At 45.1% G+C, this 19370-nt stretch overlaps 3 protein-coding genes across 7 annotated transcripts in view; 2 read left to right on the top strand and 1 right to left on the bottom strand.

The window, feature by feature from the left end:
- Positions 1-65: 65 nt before the first annotated feature.
- Positions 66-11005, bottom strand: zyg11 (zyg-11 family member, cell cycle regulator). 2 transcript variants are annotated; one of them, XM_064333582.1, is made up of 15 exons: positions 10693-11005; positions 9254-9419; positions 8120-8877; positions 7876-8016; positions 7591-7767; positions 7157-7221; positions 6882-6981; positions 6673-6723; positions 5465-5626; positions 5249-5296; positions 4071-4268; positions 3903-3955; positions 2752-2849; positions 2396-2596; positions 66-2107 (listed from the first exon to the last, which is right to left on the bottom strand). In XM_064333582.1, the coding sequence occupies exons 1-15, from the start codon at positions 10693-10695 to the stop codon at positions 2091-2093; spliced, it is 2238 nt and encodes a 745-aa protein (XP_064189652.1). In that variant the 5' UTR covers positions 10696-11005; the 3' UTR covers positions 66-2090. The 2 variants fall into 2 exon arrangements, with proteins under 2 accessions (XP_064189652.1, XP_064189651.1); XM_064333581.1 differs by lacking the exon at positions 10693-11005 and having other exon boundaries at positions 9254-9455.
- Positions 11006-11078: 73 nt separating this feature from the next.
- The window catches only part of LOC135253813 (cytochrome c oxidase assembly factor 7), a 123989-nt gene continuing 115697 nt past the window's right edge, over positions 11079-19370 (top strand). The window contains exons 1-3 of one of the 2 annotated variants that reach the window (XR_010329690.1): positions 11079-11433; positions 11577-11717; positions 12111-12698. Coding sequence is in view for 1 of the 2 variants with exons in the window: in XM_064333594.1 (XP_064189664.1) it covers positions 11328-11433; positions 11577-11717; positions 12111-12553 (690 nt within the window). In the remaining variant the exon portion in view is untranslated. Of the gene's footprint in view, positions 11434-11576; positions 11718-12110; positions 12728-19370 lie in introns of those variants that run through there. The other variant, XM_064333594.1, reaches the window with a different exon arrangement.
- Positions 13795-19370, top strand: part of ralgps2 (Ral GEF with PH domain and SH3 binding motif 2) — an 86944-nt gene continuing 81368 nt past the window's right edge. The window contains exon 1 of one of the 3 annotated variants that reach the window (XM_064333585.1): positions 13795-14142. The gene's annotated coding sequence lies outside the window, so the exon portion shown is untranslated. Of the gene's footprint in view, positions 14147-19370 lie in introns of all 3 variants that reach the window. The other 2 variants (XM_064333583.1, XM_064333584.1) reach the window with 2 other exon arrangements.

Genomic DNA, 19370 nt, shown 5'->3' with positions numbered 1-19370 from the left:
GCTATAATAGAAATTAAATGCACACAAAGAGCTGGCAATATAAAAAAAGATCCTAAACGGTAAAGGGGTGTATACATTCTTTATTCAGAAACATCTTTTGCATAAAACATATCTCAGCAGCAAAAAAGTAATACCCCTGGATGGGAGTTGCCTCTGGGCTACCCCCTCGAACAACATTCCCAGCGTTCAAGAAGTGTGTTGGGCAAAATTGCTCACCAATAAAGATGCACATTTCAAAAAAGCACAACTGATTCTGAAACCCAGATTTCTCAGATAAAGAAAACATTACCGAAGTACCATGCAGCAGTTGAAAAGCTTATTCGTGGATCAAAACGAATGTACCCTCGGAAGATGTCACAGCAGTCTGAGAACCTCCATTTTAGCTTCAGTTGCATAGAAAGATCACTGGAGCCGCTGAAGTATCCCATGCCACCTGTTAAAAGAGTACGTGGTTTACAGTACCCCGGGCCAGTACGAATGGTGCCCGATGACTAGTTCACACATCACTACAGCTTATGATCCGCCTCGTTCTCATGCGTTTCGGAAATCACACAGTAAATTTCATGTCCTCGCCTCTTAAAGACGATTTCGCGTTTTGAACGTGTCCCGGTAGCTGTAACTGGATTAAGATGCAATGTAATTTCTAACGTCAAATCCAGCTTCTCTCATTTCACCAAATGAACCCCTATGTTTCATCTACTGAGTGGACAAAGGGATTCATGCTGGAGCTCGTAACAGGCTCCAGCCATATCTTTAAGAAGTCATATTTTTATGATGTTTGTAAATATTTGTGGAAACTTTTATCCACCGTTGTATTCCAAAGGGTAGACATTTGTAATAAAAATGCAACTAGGACTATGTGTATTGGTTATTCATGCTCAGAACTTTCCATTTGATTTACACCCTCCAATTTACGGGGGGGGGAACCTAAATGGAAGAGAGGGCACACACTGTGCAATATCAGATCCGTAAGGGGCCACAGCCTCCCTGATTAAAAATTAAAGTGGAGCTGGCAGCAATTATGAAATGGGAGAATGACACAGTGGCGATGCAGTATTCGTCTTGGCTGCAGTTAGACTGAAGCATTTTTGAATGCTTGGCTTTCAGCTACAAGGACAGTCACAGCAAGACTTCTCTTCACACTCTTACACTCGCACAGATTAGGAGAATATTAAGATGCTGGTGGATTGTTATTCTACTTACTGGTTTGGTTTTTCATTCTATAAAGATCTCTTAAAATATTATTCTGCTCCAAGTTGTGCTGGTTTCAAACGATGCAACAAATCAAGAAAACAACTTGAATTTGTCTGCGGCAGTAAATATATAAAAATATATATACTACAGTTTCATATCTGTCATGCTGTTGGGAGTACTGACACAAGTACTGTACAAAAAAAGCACAACCTACAGTAGCACCAAACACAGGAAGCACTACCAACAATTACAGTTATATACACTTCGGCTTTAAAAAAAGAATTTGTATTTATATGTCCCCTTTGTACCTCATTCCATATTGTGACCATTATAATTATTGCCATTTGTGTCCATATGTTACAATATTTGCCTCATAGACAATTTCTTAGGACTAACTGACATGTAAGGAAATCACATAGAAAGCATTCAGACGCACAAGCATGCTCCCAAGCACACACTGTCATGCACAACCATAAAACCAGTACGACTCTGGCAGTACTGGCTCTCCCGGTCTGTGAGCTTTATCACTGAGCGCTACACAAATTAAACACATTTACATATTAGCATATGCACTGTTCACCTGCAATACAGCCAGTATTTCTCTTTTTTTTTTTTTGCTAACACTCCATAATGCAGTTCCTTATCACCAAATAATTAAATTTCAATTGTAATACTAATATCCATCTTCAATTCAATGGAAATAAAAATAAATAACATTCAGTGTGTGCAAAGAATACGTTTCCCCTATTCTGTTGCCCCCTGGTGGAGGTTCAGGGTACCACAAAAGGTTGAAGGAGGGACAGAGTGCAGGTCATTCTTTAACCTGCCTCCCCCGGTTCCCCCCCGCCCCTCCTCATAAACACGCCCATCTTCCACCGCCGTCCGCTGCTTTACCATCACGGAGTATCTTTCTCTGCAACGAAAAAGACGAGAGCGAGACATCAGCAGCGGTTCACAGCGCCACCCAGTGGTGGGTACCTGCACACCGGTACGCACAAACAGCACGGCCAGTCAGGTCCAAAGAGCAGCAGACAAGGCTTTTCCTTTTCATTCATGTGTTCAAATTACCAGTCTACAAAGTTGTAGTTACACGTGGCCTTTCTGTCAGCTGTAGCCATGGCAGCGATAAGCATGTGGCTGAGGCCTCTCACACAGTAGACGGGTCCCGCCCCCTCCCCTCCCCTCCCCTCCCCTGACCCACCGTTCTGCGTGTCCTGGTGGCGCTGGCAGCGGGGCGGGGGCGGGGCCGCCGGCTGACCGGTGCGGGCCCTGTGGCGCTCCAGGCTGTCCAGGATGCCCTCGGCCAGCCGCAGGACGTCGGCGTGGGTGCCGGGGTGCGTCCTCACCGCCTCCAGCTGCTGCAGGCCCCCCTCGTCCAGCAGCATGCTGCAGTACCTGGGCGCTGAGGGGTGGGAGGGGGGGAGGGGGTGGGGGGTCAGGCGAGGCCTCGCTGCCACGTGAACCTCCTTTCCCGGTAATCTGTGATCTTAACGGGCTGCTCTAAAGCCCGGATTACGCTGATCCCCGATCCCCCCCCCCCTCTGCTCCCAAACTCACCGTTCTTGCTGCAGACGTGCTGCATGGCCCAGGCTGCCCACAGCTGCACGCCGGGGGTCTGGAAACACTCCAACAGGGGGAAGAAGGGGTTGAAGGACCTAACACGGGACAGGAAGACGGTCAACACCACCCAGAGGTCAACTCAGCACCTTTCACCGGGCCACCAGCCACACCATCGACCCCACAGTTCCAGGAATACAAAACCTCGTCTTCGCGAAATGCAAATACGTTAACTAGCCTCGAGAGACAGGGGCGTGTGATCAAAAATGACGCGTGAAACGTTGTTACGGGTAGCGGTGCATGCTCCATGAATTTCACATCACAGAAAATGTTAATCGTGCAACTGTCTGTTCTGGCTAATGAAGCTGTGTATTTATATGATGTGAATAGCTCTGTGGTAAGAGGGCTCAGGCACTTCTGAAAATGTACCATACGATTGAATTCAACAGCCGAGTGAATTCATGAGGACCATAATATGAAGTCCTCCATGACAGATGGGAAACGCCATTGTTAAAATGTAATTTTAGCGTGTAATGTTAATGTTAGTGTCTGCTGGATCACTCTTTACCCAATGTGATTTTAGTGTTGTAAACATTATTTTCTACGTTTTAGGCAAGATAATATACTAAATGTCGTTGCTGTATATGGTTTTATTAACCGTATATCAGAGTTTCCTAAACTTTAAGTCTTGTGTTGTTAGACCGGTTTATATCAGACATGAGATAATGTCACACCTTTATTTCCATATTTGAAAATTTCAGGCTCTGTTTTAAGGATATAAAAACAAAAATTTTCTCTGTATGTACAGCAAAACTACTGCACATTTTGTAATATTATCACGGTTTGATTCTTTTTCATTTTGTCACCAATAAATTCAGCAAATGAAGCTGTTCTATTCTTGTCAAGTCACCGTGTGGAAGATGGGAGACTTTAATGCAGGGCTCTCAAACTCAAATCCTGGAGCCGCTGTGTTTTTGATGTGTTCCTGCACTTAGGTGCTTAATTTAAGTCACCGGCTAAAGGGTCTGCACACCTAGTTTTCAAGGCCCTAATCCACTGTCGGTTGAAAGGAAATCACAAAAACCAGCAGTGGCTGCGGCCCTGCGGAGTTGGAGTTTGAGACCCCTGCTTCACTGCTTGCGGACACTGACCTGTACGCCACCATCTCGCACTCCGGCGTGGGCCACTTCAGGATGGCAGAATGCTGCAGGACACGGACACAGACACAGACACAGCCGCTGAGTTAAGGGCCATTCCCGCTGCCGCACGCACCGACGCACACGGTTGGTGCAACAAAAAAACAAGAGGTCGGGCCGTACCAGCTGCTCCAGCAGTGTGGAGCGGAGGGGCAGGCCCAGCGTCCAAACCGCCTCGCCCCTGGAGGTCAGGTGGGCCAGGATCCCCGCGGCGAAGTAGCTGACCTCCACCTCGGGGCTGTGCAGCAGGCTGCGGATGTGGTCCAGGAAGCTCGGCACCATCAGCTCCGAGTGCAGCTCCCCCACCTCCGCGATGTTGTTCTGAATCACAGTGCAGAAGCAAAAGGCTGCTCTCACACACACACGCTGCGGGATTAGGGTTAGCCTCAAACTGAAGGGTGGAGAGTATCTTTATTATGACTGAAAATGTATGGTGCATTGGATTCTCAGGCCTTCCGGGGGGGGCTTCTGGCTCCAGGCACCGAACTTCCCAAGGACAATGAGAAGTTAGAAAATATTACATGTTCATTTGTGTGTGTTTTTTTCCTCTCTCTCTCTCTCTCAAATACATTCCCATTTACTTTGTTAAATTTCACTATATGCTTATGTATTAACCATTTGCCAATCAGATTTAGAATAATGATGGTAATTAGTAAAAGCAATCATGCACTTGTTGAGGAATAAGAACAGGGACTGACCCGGCTCTTCTGTCTGGGCTTGTCCACCTCGTTGTGTTGTAAGGTATATGGATATACCATATTTGGCCTGGTAATTATAATTTTCTCTGCCCAACAATACTGACAACTGTACAGAGCCAATTCCTACATTCACATACACTCAATCACTCACTGCATTAAAAAGACACAAAGATAGCACGCTAGCAGTAGTACAGAACACAGACCCTGGCTCACAGATTCAATGCATTACAGAAAAACAACTCCGAAAACTACTGCATTACACTGGGCCAAATTTAGCATCCAGTGCAATATAAAGTCACACATACTGATGCACTCCTAGAACAAGTACGGCACAGGGGCACTTGCTCACAGGTCCAATTAAATACACAAACCAACACTCACGGCTCTAGTACAGTATGCTGACACAGGCTTGATGCATTACACTGACGCTCATTAATGAAATAAGTAAATTAGCTGGACTTGCAATCTCAGATATAATGCATCGCACGGTTCCACAGTCACAGAGTCAGTGCGTTACACCTACACTCCCTAACAGTCACTTTACAACACCGAGAACCCGACCGAGCCTGAGGTGTAAACCACACATAAACACGGCGCACTCACCAGCAGTCCCAGGACCTTCTGCTGTATAGATGACTCAGTCGGGAAGGACTGCAGAGGGAGAGGGAGACACAGGGCCAGGAAAGTTAGAGACGTGACTCAGAGACAGCGCCTTCCCGAAGGCTCTGAACGACACTCACAGAATGAGTTGGAACTCGAGCAGCGGCACGCGTCCCGTTTCGGGACGATCACGCCTGTGGACGGGACCGCGTCGCGTACCTCCAGCACTTTGATGAACAGCTCCAGGCCCTGGTTCTCTATGAAGTGGCGGCACGTGGTGGGCGACTCGTCGGTCAGGTTCCAGAGCGCGCTCAGTGTGAACTTCAGCGTGGCGTCCACCACCACCTGGGCCGTCTTCTGACGCACGATGTGGAGGAGTTGCTGTGGAGGGAGACAGGCGCTGGTAAAGGACTCCTCTCTCTGATAAAGGACTCCTCTCTCTGGTAAAGGACTCCTCTCTCTGATAAAGGACTCCTCTCTCTGATAAAGGACTCCTCTCTCTGATAAAGGACTCCTCTCTCTGATAAAGGACTCCTCTCTCTGATAAAGGGCTCCTCTCTCTGATAAAGGACTCCTCTCTCTGATAAAGGACTCCTCTCTCTGATAAACGACTCCTCTCTCTGATAAACGACTCCTCTCTCTGATAAACGACTCCTCTCTCTGATAAACGACTCCTCTCTCTGATAAACGACTCCTCTCCCTGATAAACGACTCCTCTCCCTGATAAACGACTCCTCTCCCTGATAAACGACTCCTCTCCCTGATAAACGACTCCTCTCCCTGATAAACGACTCCTCTCCCTGATAAACGACTCCTCTCCCTGATAAACGACTCCTCTCCCTGATAAAGGACTCCTCTCCCTGATAAAGGACTCCTCTCCCTGATAAAGGACTCCTCTCTCTGGTAAATGACTCCTCTCTCTGGTAAATGACTCCTCTCTCTGGTAAAGGACTCCTCTCCCTGATAAAGGACTCCTCTCTCTGATAAAGGACTCCTCTCTCTGATAAAGGACTCCTCTCTCTGATAAACGACTCCTCTTTCTGGTAAAGGACCCCTCTCCCTGATAAGGACTCCTCTCCCTGATAAAGGACTCCTCTCCCTGATAAAGGACTCCTCTCCCTGATAAAGGACTCCTCTCCCTGATAAAGGACTCCTCTCCCTGATAAAGGACTCCTCTCCCTGATAAAGGACTCCTCTCCCTGATAAAGGACTCCTCTCCCTGATAAAGGACTCCTCTCTTTGATAAAGGACTCCTCTCTTTGATAAAGGACTCCTCTCCCTGATAAAGAGCTCCTCTCTCTGATAAAGGACTCCTCTCTCTGGTAAAAGACTCCTCTCTCTGGTAAAGGACCCCTCTCCCTGATAAAGAGCTCCTCTCCCTCTGACCCGTCTCTATCACCGCCTGGGATCGCAAGCCTCCATCTTACCTTCACAATGAAGAGCTCTGCACCCAACTGTGCCGTCTGCTCCGTGGACAGCTGCCAATAAACGACAGGGTCAAACAACGGCCAATCACATGGTCTGCATCAGTTTCCTCATTCTAGCCCTCCTCCATACCCTTCTCTCTTCATCACATGCATTCTTATAATTTTCTTCTCTACCCTTCCCCTCCATCTGGATCTTTGTAAAATCTCACCTTCGCAGCCAGAATAGATATGATGGCCACTGCCATCCTCTGCATGTTCTGGTCTTCGTGATTACACAACCACTGCATTACCAGCTTGGCGGCCTCAAACCTGAAACACAGTGATAATTATGCACACATTGAGACACATTAAGCAATATCTTTATTCAGTAGGCCATCAAATTCTCTTCTCAGCACACCAAATTAAATTACACAGAGTTTAGTGGAGGGCTGGGGTAGGGTATGCACAGAACAGCAACAACTCAAAGAGGACTGAAATGGACAACCTGTTAAATGGAACTTCTTGCAGGATGCGATCGCTGCACAGGGAAAGCAGGCAGTTCTTTTGCAACTGGAAAAAAATGGAACCAAAATGATCATCAGAGAGGTACCCGTGTGCGCTATAGGGAATCTGAAGAAATAAAAAAGTTGAGTACCTTCCTCATTTTTGATAAACAATGGGACATGACCTTTAATTGCAGATATAGACCACTGACAAATAATGACCAAAAAACCATAATGCTCTGGGAGGTAAAGAGAAGACAAAAACTGGAAAAAAGGAGGGGTAACCTGAATTACAAGAAAACTGCAGAGGCTGTGGTGGAGGACACATTTGAATGGGTGCAGTCACACACATTTCTATTTAATTTTAATACTAGTACTTTTGAACACCAGTCATGGGGAACTTTGTGGATTCCTATGAACAGTGACAAACAGAGACCTGCTGGTGGTTGGGGAAGTTCCTCATGGCCTCCAGCAGCAAGTGGGTGATGGTGCCCAGCAGGCGCACGGGCATGCCCGCCGCCAGGTCCTGCTTGGTCAGGTTGAAGACGCACGCGCTGGCCGCCAGCTGGACGTGCAGCGTCACCGGGTGGTTCTGCATGCCCATCACCACCAGCTGCGGAAAAACAGACAAGGGGCCGTAGCGTTTCACACGGGAGTCATTTGAAATGGAAATATTCGCATGGAAATTAAAGAGTGGGACAATTTTTTTTCTAGAACGTACCTTGAGGATGTCCGGGCGTGGCTTCTCCATCACGTGAGTCAGGCTGAAGAGGTGGAACAGGGCCTCCCGAACAAAACACTCCCGCTCACTGTACCTCCGCAGGGCTTCGCAGATCTGGGTCTCGTTTGCCTCCCCGGTTACCTGCGGGTGACACGCGTACACGTCCATAATTTGAGCTATCGCCTAACTGAAAAAAAAATGTGAGCGCGACTCTACTGCGAGTACACAAGCTCTCCCTTCCCACCTTTAAGCTGCCCTCTCCGGACAGGAAGTCGCAGAACCCCGCATCGGTGGCCAGCAGCCCCACGAAGGTCATGCCAGGCCTCTGCTCCACGAAGGCCCTCACGGCCGAGTCGGTCACCTGCTTGCGCCCGGACACGTCCAGCGAGACCAGCGCGGGCAGGATCCCGGGCTGCTCCAGCAGCTGGCGGGCCACGTCCGAGGTGAACTGCTTGTCGTCGGAGATGTCCAGGTGCTGCAGGCCGTCCAGCTGGCTGAGCACGAAGAGGAGCTGGGCGGTGGTCATCTCCAGCCGCTTGAGCTGGTGCATGGTGAGGTAGCGCAGGCGGCCGCGGCAGCCCAGCAGCGGCGTCAGGTTGGTGACCGAGGTGTTGGAGATGTCCAGGCTCTCCAGGCGCGGCAGGGCGCAGACGTCGGCCAGGCCCGAGTCGTAGAAGTCGACGTTGGCCACGCTGAGCGAGCGCAGGCCCTGCAGGGAGCTGAAGCGACGGCGGCTGGGCTCCTCCAGCGACATGGTCAGGCCGTTCAGCACCAGCCGCTGGAGGCTGTCCTGGCACTCCTTGTTGGACGCCAGCCCCCGGAGGATGTCGGCGATGGTCAGGTCGGCGTTGACCCGCGCCGCGTCCAGCTCCAGCAGGCGGTGCGGGCAGAGGGCGCGGCGGAAGGCTTCGGCAGAGATGCGCGCGGTGCGGATGCAGGCCCTGCGCAGGCGCAGGTACTGGCAGCTGCGGAATATGCCCACCGTGCTGTCATTCAGAAGACCTGGAAGGAGACTCAGCTCAGCCTGCAGCCTACAAGCACTACACAGCACCAGCAGGGTGCTTCTGTGCTGCTGAAGAAGGTGTCTTGTCATGGGATACTAGCGACATTGAGAAAAAAAGACTTGGAAGATTAAAAATAATAATATTACAAAACAAACAAAAACTATGATGTATTTATAAATTGTGAATGTACAATAGCCCTGGTTTAATAACATGACAAGAAACCCAGCCCACCTGCATTCTGTGTAACATTCCACCTAATAAAATCCTTAAAACTCTATCACCAGAAAAATAACCAGTGTAATCTAATATTTCCCCAGCAGAAACGGGTATGCGCATCCTTGCGTTGAGACACAGTCCAGCCACTCCTTGCTTACCCTCCGTGGCCATCTTGCACAGCAGCTGATCCGCCAGCTCCTGCGGGAAGACCAGAAACTCGCGGAGGCACAGGGAGCCATCGGCGCGTTTCACGCAGAACCTGTCCAGGTTACTGCTCACCAGGGACAGGCACAGGTCCGTCAGGGAAGCAGGACATGCCTCATCCTGTAATACACCACAGGCCATCCCACAGCTCACCAGTGCTCTTTCATCTTTACGTTGTTCCAAACAGATGATTTCGGCAAACCTAAGTTTGGCCTACATCTCTGACTGTTTTCTTTTCTTATTTCTCAGCCTCATATTGGCTTCTTTTGACTTTCTTCGGAACAGCACTGGTCCTCATGTTGACAGATGGCAATCAAAAGCCTAGAATCAAGACTAGATACCGATAGCCTAATCAGAAACACCTGTGAAACCATTTGTTTCAAACGTTACGTTGTCCTGAAACGGGGTACCATGTATCATATGAAAGTGCTGTAATTTCTACAGAGTGAAACCAAAATGTATAAAATACTCTTCAATAAAAGCTAAGAATCTGCACTTTAACCACATGCGAATTGTTTGTCCGGACGGAAATATATTAACAGAACAACAGCAACAAAATGCCGCTGACACGAAGCAAACTGAACAAACTTCACCGAATAAGTTTGCACTGTAAGTGGCAGCTGCTAATTGATAGTAATGTTTGGCTAGCAAACATTGCTGTGTGGTCACAGAAGAAAGTTCAAACAGAGATTTTCATCATGCCGAGACAGATATTTTCAACTAAAAATAGCGAAGTCAGGCGGAAGGTTAAATTTGACGTTCCCTATCTGCGTAACTAGCTCAAATAGTGCAGTACAGATTTAACGTTTATCGCAAGAGCACGAGAGTAGACCGTCGGTTATATAGCTGCTTTGCTGGACAATTAAATCACGCCAAAATACTGTTAACCAAATCCAGAGACACTCAAAATAACCACTAGATCACGTTAGCTAGTAAACGTAAAAAATGCTAACTACGTCAGCGTTAACGTCAACAAGCAACTATTTCTACCACAACTAAATATATAGCTATGATTTTCCAAATAGCTTAAGCAGACTACAGCAGCTTTCCAAATAGACAAGCTAACCTGAAAACAATAACGTTAGAATACATCCACAAATTGACACCGAAGTTAGGTTAATAACCAGCTTGTCAGTAACACTGTAACGTTATCTCCACAAGATATTTCAAATGCTTGTCGTCTAACGTTAACGGAGCTAGACTAGCATTACAAGACAAGATGAGGGTTTGCAACAGTCTTATTAGTCTAGATCTAGCTACATAACTTGTGCATTTAACAACAGATGGAATGTAACTAACTACACCAGTCTAGCTAAATTACTCCAGTTAACGTTAGCGAGCTTGTTAAGATAGCTACGTACGAAAGAAATATAAATCTAGCAAATCAACTCACCATGACGAAATGTTGCTAGCGGTAGATAGCTAGCTACCTATTTTATGCAACACGATGCAAAGCGTCCAAAAATGCCTGGGCTCGCTAGCGAACTAGCTACTGTCCGTAGCTAGCGCTAGCTAGTTTCACTTGATCAGCTGTACTGTTACAGTTACAACAAATATTTGACGGTCATTTATCGCATTGTTTTCTGTAGATTCCTTAACTAAGAGGGATGTCAAGTCGGTAAGAGCAATGTTTTCCATGAGTAGCTCATCTACCAATTTGACGCTTAATCACCAAAGGAAGGAGCTGCAAGCTTTGACAAATAAACAAGGTCGTGACAGAGGAAGTACATTTTCACAAAGATGGGCGGGTCCAAGAATACGGAAGCCTGTTTGTAGTTTCGTGACAGCAGCACTTTTGTAAAACGTGAGCAATGCAAGGACAATTCTCTATTCACATACGATATTCGCATCTATGGGCAGCTACGCTAACTTTGGTTTTAAAATAGACACACCGACCTTTTAACATTTTAAATTAGTTCGCCGGATAATTTTTCATTAGGTTGCAACCAAGGTCAAACCTAGTGAGTTCAGATAGCCAAGCACGCCTGGTTCCGACGCTGAATTGAGAGGTACTGAGGTATTTGAAGGATGGCTGGATTAATCAATTTTGAAGACGAGAAAGAGGTGAAGCAGTTTTTGGATAACCTCGGGGTGGAGTATAGTTATCAATGTCACAAAGAGAAAGATCCGGAAGGTAAGCCATCAGCTGTCCTAGACGGTAATGAACAGGGATACATTAGCTTGCTTCATTCGAATGAAAACCTGCAAAATATTAATTATGTCCTGTTTTACGTGAATATCTGTGTCTCACGTGTATGAATTTACGCTACGTGTTAGGATGCCAGAGGCTTGCGGATTACTTGGAAGGGGTAAAAAGAAATTTTGAGGCGGCAGCTCAGGTTCTGAAACACAACTGTGAGGTGAACGGCCACGGCGAGAGTTGCTACAAACTTGGAGCGTACCATATCACCGGAAAGGGTAATGTATTCCAAGAATAGCGTTCTTTCAGATCAAGAAATTAATAAAACACAATTATCCGAAAATCGTACCCCGTCCTAAGTTCTACAGTATTATGCTTTAAATTTAATAAAGCTTTAGCATCTAATACAAGCTTAAAGGCATAGTTCGCTTTAAGTCAATGTCTTTACGTTTTTTGTTGCACAGCTCTTGTTAAGTATTACATTACATTACATTACAGGCATTTGGCAGACGCTCTTATCCAGAGCGACGTACAACAAAGTACAAGTTTACTTCACCTAATTATGTAAATATAACTGTAATATGCAAAGCTTTAGTATTAGCAATGCAGTGCATCTGGTTGATGTCTCATAAAATCCTTGTGCTGCACTGTTTTTTTGTATTACCCACTAGGTGGCGTAACTGAGTGTCTGAAGAAGGCCTACTCCTGCTTTATGAAATCCTGTGAATCGGGGGGTAAGAAATCGGTGGATGCTTGTCATAACGTGGGCCTCCTTGCACATGACGGACGGGCAATGGATGGGGGCCCTGACGTCAGTGTGGCCCAGAAGTACTATGACAAGGCGTGTGCAGGGGGGTTTGCTCCCAGCTGTTTTAATCTGAGTGCACTGTACATAAAGGGTGCTCCTGGACTCGACAAAGACATGACGCTTGCTTTAAAGTTCGCGCTGGAGGCCTGCCAGCTCGGACATGTGTGGGGCTGCGCAAATGCCAGTCGAATGTATAGGCTTGGTGAGGGGACTGCACGGGACGACAAGAAAGCAGAAGAACTGAAGAACCGTGCCAGACAATTGCACAGTCAACAGAAGGAGCGCCAGTTGTCATTTGGGGAATGAGGAAAGGGACCCAGTTTATCCAGACCTAGTATCACATCCTGTGATACAATCATTAGAATGGCTCAACATTTGAGTTGTGCACCAAGGAGCTTTTATATCAGTTCCGCTGTGCTTGATTCTACAGTTCTTTCTCAAAACCCATTGCGTGCATTTAGCATTAAAAGTTAGTAAATACTGGTGGTGTGCATTTTGTCAATGAGAGTGGAAGAGGCTCAGATCTTCTACACAAATAAACATCAGTGGTATTCCTGTGATTAACACTGACATTCTCCACTTCTGCATGTTGTTCTGGATAAGAATGTCTGCTAAGTGATTGTAATGTAATGTAATTTGGCTTAAGCACGTATTGGACTATTTATTTTTTGTGTGTTATGTACTCTGAATCTATAGAATATGAGCAAGGAGAAATAGCTTTGAAAATAGTGAGACCCTAAAGTACAATCGTATGTATTGTAGAGCATCATACATGTAATTGTAAATATAAAACCTTCACTAGATTTTTCAAAAAGCGAATTTGGTAGAAGCTGTAATTGTAAACACAGAAAAGTGTCATTTGTGACTAGGCAGAATACCATACCTGCCACAGCAATACACACAATTACAAGATAGTTTTAAGAAGTTCGTACATATTATATTCAAAGGGAAATTGGTTTAAAATGCAAATACAGTACAAGCACACTATACAGTACAATCTACAACATGATCAATAAAACAATTCATGGGGTGTAGTACTTTTCTATCACATGAGGGCGCTATATCCCAATATATGACCTTCCTCCCCTCGCCCAAAACACTTGGCGACGGCGTGCTTAATCTCCAAGAAGCACACAAGCCATTGTAGAAGTTTTTTCCTTCAACCATTGGTATCGTCAAATGAAATGTCTTCTTTTGTTTTATTTGTGATGATAAATGTTTTATACTATCTGACAACGTCACAAAGGAAGTCTACCAAGCCCATGCAAGTGTAAATTTTTACAATATAATATGTATTATTTAAAAGCATTTAACAGTAATGAACTAGTTCGGGTTTCATTTTAGAATGCCGATTGGAAAATCACACTGCTGTCTGCTGTTTGGGATTAAATTTGCCAGTTTAGTCCCTCTAGTCTCGATAATATACAAATCAAATACCTATAAAATGAAATTGGATTGGAAATGTATTTTTTTCTCAACATAAAATCTAAATGAGGGAGGGCACAAATGCAATATTCACATATTTAGCATGTATTCCTTGCACGTCACTGACACCAGTATGCACCAGCATGCCCCTCTCGCGGTCTAATTCAGTGCCAACGGTGCACGCGATAGACAAGAGGCCAACCGTCACCTTCGATGCTCATCAGTGGGGTGGGTGGGCCGCGCCCGCGGCTCCTCCCCCAGTACGCGCTCATCCTCAGTGAAACAGATCGCGGCAGTGGTTTACCACACTGCGGAGGCAGGGAATCTTTCTTATTACTGCTGTAACTATTACTAAATTTGTTGGCTATATCAGAAGACGAGCGTTTCTGAGCAAAACATTGAAAGGTAACTTAGCTTTAGGAACATCCTTCAGTACACGAACCCCCATCGTAAGGAGCGCCGACCCCCAGGTCAGTTTATGATTCATTTTGCATCAGTAAAATAGCTAGCTAGCAAATTAGCGTGTTGCTACTCTGAGAGCGGGTTGCTGGTTAGAGGATTACTGAGCTAACTTTCGCTAGCTATTATGTTAGTCCTTGAAAATGTGCAGATTGTTTTACTGCTTGAATGGGATCAGTGCTTCAATCCTAGATCTTTCTTTATTTGCTAGATTGCTAATGTGACTAGCTGACGAGGTAACGCTACGTCTTTTGTTTTTGTAGCCGTTAGCTAACTGGCTATCATGCGCGGTCGTTTTGTTTTTATTTAGCGTGCGTTCCCTCTATCTTCCCTTTCATCATCACATCCTCGACGGCCTCGGGGCTCAGGCTATAGATGTGTCCGGCGTAGAGCATCCACGGTCCCGCCCAGATCCGGGGAGTGTCTCCGCTGTGGGGCGTGGGGGGTTCAGTCACTACACCTCAAGCATAACCCAAAACAAAACTCCACTAAATTCAAAGATAATTCTCCATCTTGAACTTGAAATTTGCTTGTCAATTTGAAATACGCCGCAAGAAACGCATAGCTAGTTAGCAATTTTTAAGGTTGAAAAATCCTCAATATGGTTTGACACTCAAGGGCTATACACCAACATTATTCGAAAGAACACGTTCTCCTAAACTGAAAAATGTGGGAGTCTACTAAACGTATCAATTCGTAGATGTTCTCTTAAATGATTTTTCTAGTTGGCAAGCATCAAATTTCAGAAGCAAATATCCCTAAATGCGAGCACTGTAGAACCCTGCACTTACGGTGAATTCTGGTAGTCCAGATGGAACAGCGTGTGTACTCGGATTAACTAACGAAAAATAAATAATCCCTGTTCAAATGAGTCTAACTAGATCCTTTAAAAATCTGTTATAATAAATAGTCAGTTAAATTAACTAGTAGCGTTAGCTGCATTTGTTCTACTGGTTCACCGTGAAATGTATTGCTGTGAAAAAAAGCAGCACCAGTATATTTACATTGAGCTGGCTGGTACTGTGGAAAAACTTGTGTTAAAGGTCAATTTCATCGACTCGAAAAGCCACAGCATTTCAGTGCAGCTGCATTTCCATTGCAGAGATAAAGGCCTCCGCTCAGCAGCGAATATTAGATTGGTAACGTTATGTGTTCGCGATGCATTTCAAAAATTGTATAGTCGTTAGCACAGGCCAGCAATAATCGATATAATCCGGAATAGTTGTGACATCCGATACCTTTCAAGTAGTAAATCACACGAACAATTTCTAATGTAAGCTTCGGAGAGATTGTTCCGACAAACCGTTCAAGTTGCTGCAACGTCATTGGTGTAAACGCCGGAGGTGTCAGACACCATTCGCTATGTGCCATGGGTGATGGTATGTGATGAGCTGCTGCTAAGAATAAAAAACATTCAAACTGCAATGGAGTCCTGTCTCTACCCCTTTAAAGATATGTGCGGAATTTGCATTGCCTGTTCTCATACCCCGGTTTGCATTAGTAAGAAGAATGCTGAGCGCTGTTATCAATATGCCCATGTCGTCTAAGGGAAGTGGATATACTTCTGGCCATAGGATCACGGTTAGTTCACATGCTTCGCTTTTGTACCGTTAGCACTATTGCAATGCGATCAGAATTATATGCGAACAGAATTTTAAGACCTCAGTCATGTAATATTATCATGTCTATGCTATGACGGTGCAGAAATGTCAGGTACTTGTGCAGTTGTTTGCAAATATTCAGCTGTTTTCAGAAGATAAGACAGTCTTCCTGAGAGCAGTGTCCGTAAAAGGACACCACTTCATTGTGTAAGATATGACTTTTAAAAAATATTGTTTTGGCTAGATGTAATGCAGTAAAGAAGTCTAGTCTTCCAAATTTAATTATTTATAGTTCAGTGGATGATAAGAAAAATATTTTTGTGTGATTAACTGTTTTTTTTTCAAAAGAGAAAAGAGGCAGGGGGAAATTAGATGTTTTTTTTTGTATAATGATTGTTTGAAAGAAATGATTTAATTGACAGCGCAGAGTATGAAATAGAAACTGGCAGAATAAAAGGGCAACAATTAAACAGGACTGACTGTGAATTAACTGCTGTACAGAAACTATTCTGAATTTCAGTGTCTTTATTGATCATCATTTAAAACTCCCCCCTGAAAGCAGTATATCTGCATTTCTGTCTAGCTCCACAGTGGGGTTGATAGCACAACATCCCCATTAAAAGGAGTTTTAACAGAATTAATTGACATTGATTGTACAAATATCATTAAATCTTTGTTAGTTAAACATAAGGTTGAATGTCAGCAGATGTGAAGCTGTTCATCTGTTATTTATTACAATTTTGTTCATTTATTTTCTGCTTGCAAATTAAATGGGAACACATGTATGGAAACTAAGTTTCTGTAAATACTAAAAATGTAAAAATCAGAGCTTCGCAACAGATAATTATTTTGTCTTCCATATTAAGATCGGGCTTTCATGTGGTTTTTAGAATGTTTGATAGTGGTAACTTGACTACATTGTTTTTTTTTGTTGACATTGTTTGAATTTGCATATTACTGATGCAACATGCATCCTAGGTTCTGTTTTCCTGTTTCATGTAGTACTTGACTTTTTTGCATCTAAGCTCGAGTTCTGTCGATCGCGCGATGATATTGCTGCAGCAGACACAGTGCAGTTTAATTTGAGAGTGTGTCTTCAACTCGCTATGGCACCAGCTATGAGTATCCGATATTTACTTCAGACCCTTAGGGACGGGTCAGGGGTTTTGCCTTGAATCTCTGCTAATCAACTTTCTGCAAGACTCCTACTGAGAGAAATGAATCATTTATCAAGAAGACATACCCATTTATGCTGTGCTAGCTGCCACAATAGTCCATAATTCAACATCACGGCTTTGCCGGGGATTGGTGTCATGGCCACAATCTCCATTTCTGCTTTTAGCCTTTTAGCTATGCAGTACTATGATGTCAGTGTCAGTCTAGCTGGCTGTGACTGCTGTGCCCATTCTCAGGAAGAGGAAGGCACCAAAAGTAGTTCTGGGTAACCTAGGAGAATAACACACTTGAGGCTCCAGTCTGGAGCAGATCCAGAAGAACCCTGACAGGATAGCCAGTGAAAAATTGTGAATTGCGATAACGTAAAATATATTACAAATATTACAGATAGTAACCCCTGGAATGAATTGCACATGGCTGCTACATGTTTACTCACAATGAAAGTGTTCTAGCCTGGAATTTCCCTTTAATATCACACGGTGATTCGCCTTGCATTTGCACTGCTATTTCATTGTGTTATTGAAATGTTTGAGCCTTGCGTCTAAGTTAGTGCTGCGGTGTGGGCTGTGGCAGGCCAGAGACATGGCTGTGTGATTCTGGGTTCATTTCTCTCCCATCTGTCCCTGCTGCTGGTCAACCACTGAGGAGCTGCTTGTGAGCATTTGAAGAGTTATGATCTATAAAGTGGGATTAACATGGCAGTAAAACTACCTTGGTCCGCATTGTCCTGTTTGGCACAGTGTACATCATTGCTGGTGTTAGTGATTTGTAGTTTATTGCTCCACGTCTGGGTTTTGTCACTTGTCTTATGACAGCAGTTTCTCTGAGTGGGTCCTGAACCATGAGCTGAGTACTGGTGGATTGCCTAGAGGTATTTTAAGCTCCAGGGTCAGTCTGTAGGACACATTTTAACCCAGCATCTTCCCAACGCCGTAAACCAAACGGCCTTCCCCAGTTCTGAATTTACTTTCAGTTGAAATGTCAGAGCCTGGAGTCATTTGGGAAGAATTGACCGTCTTTAGAATGGGAAGACTAATGCATGTTAATCAGATACTGCGTGGGACTGTATCAGAACTGTTGCCCTAACGAGGAGTTCAGTTGGGATGGCAGGTATACCACCCGCCAAGTTATGCCTTGGTACAGCCTTCCCCATATACTGTAGTACCAAAAGTTTGGCACTTTTCTGGGTTTCCTACAGAAATAACCACAATGACCACAGATTTTCAACCCTTAAGAACATTAACTTCTGTACCTTCTGACCTCATGTAAACAGACAGAAGTCACAAAGAACTTCAAACGTCCACACAACAAAGCACCAAACTGGGGCTAGTTCGCGTTTGAATAACCCTGCTGGAGTCCTGACTGCAGAGGCACCCCCTGAGTGATATTATGGGCACCTGTAATGAAACACCTGTCAGAGGGAAACAAAGAGGAACAGAAGCGTAGCCTAAAAGGGGAGGTCCCAGCGTTGTGTTTTCAGAAGATCTGGTGTGCAGGGTACAGTTCATTTTGGAACATGAATATATACATATATAGTCATGTCCTGAAATGAAACTGTGCTGTTAGCGTGTTCTACACAACAGCAGGAATGCATTGATATATTGATCGGGCTCGTCTTCAGTATTGATGGAGCTACAACACTTTTCCCTTTGCCGGCTAAATGAAGTGATTCACAGCCACGGTCATGTGCACATTGGGAGGAGGTAACAGAACTAATTGCCGTTGCAGTCGTCGCCGAGTCTGTATGACCTCACTTCCCTCCTGTACCGCGTAGTTCCAGTCTCTGCTGGTGGCTTGCGTGTGTTCGCCTGGGTTTAAGCCCGGGAGTGGCTGAGACCACAACAGGAGTCCTCCCTTCGGTGCCGATCCCATCCACGTAGACTGCACCACTGCGGACCTCGTCTGCGTCTGCATAGACCGCGTCAGTGCTGATCCTATCCGCACAGCTTATGTCAGTGCTCTGTCTATCAAAGTAGACCGTGTCAGTGCTGATCCTATCCGCGCAGCTTATGTCAGTGCTCTGTCTATCAAAGTAGACCGTGTCAGTGCTGATCCTATCCGCACAGCTTATGTCAGTGCTCTGTCTATTAAAGTAGATTGTGTCAGTGCTGGTCCCGTTCACATGCGTTGCATCAGGGCAGATTTCATGCACAAAGCCAGCACATTATGTGTCTGTTGCACAGTCATTGGGCTGTGTCCGTTTTTACACTCCCAGTATAGCTGTGTGCATTGTTTCTGCTGTCGCTTGTTTGGTTTCCATCGGGTTTCCATCGTGATTCATGTCAAGCCAAAGAAAATTGGTACATCCTTTGTAGCATGTTCTCCCTCAAACAGAAGTGTGTTCACTAGTGTTTCCCCATTTTATGTTTTTTTTTGCATGTCTGTTGGTATTGCACAGTATTGCTTTTTCTGTTCTACGGCTTTCAGTAAAACTTAAAACTAGAATAGAAATTTAAAGAAAA

The sequence above is a fragment of the Anguilla rostrata genome, chromosome 4, assembly GCF_018555375.3.
Source record: "Anguilla rostrata isolate EN2019 chromosome 4, ASM1855537v3, whole genome shotgun sequence".
In the NCBI taxonomy this organism is placed as follows: Eukaryota; Metazoa; Chordata; class Actinopteri; order Anguilliformes; family Anguillidae; genus Anguilla; species Anguilla rostrata.
The sequence above is the reverse complement of the archived record's forward strand: the minus strand, read 5'-3'. Positions and strand labels throughout refer to the sequence as shown.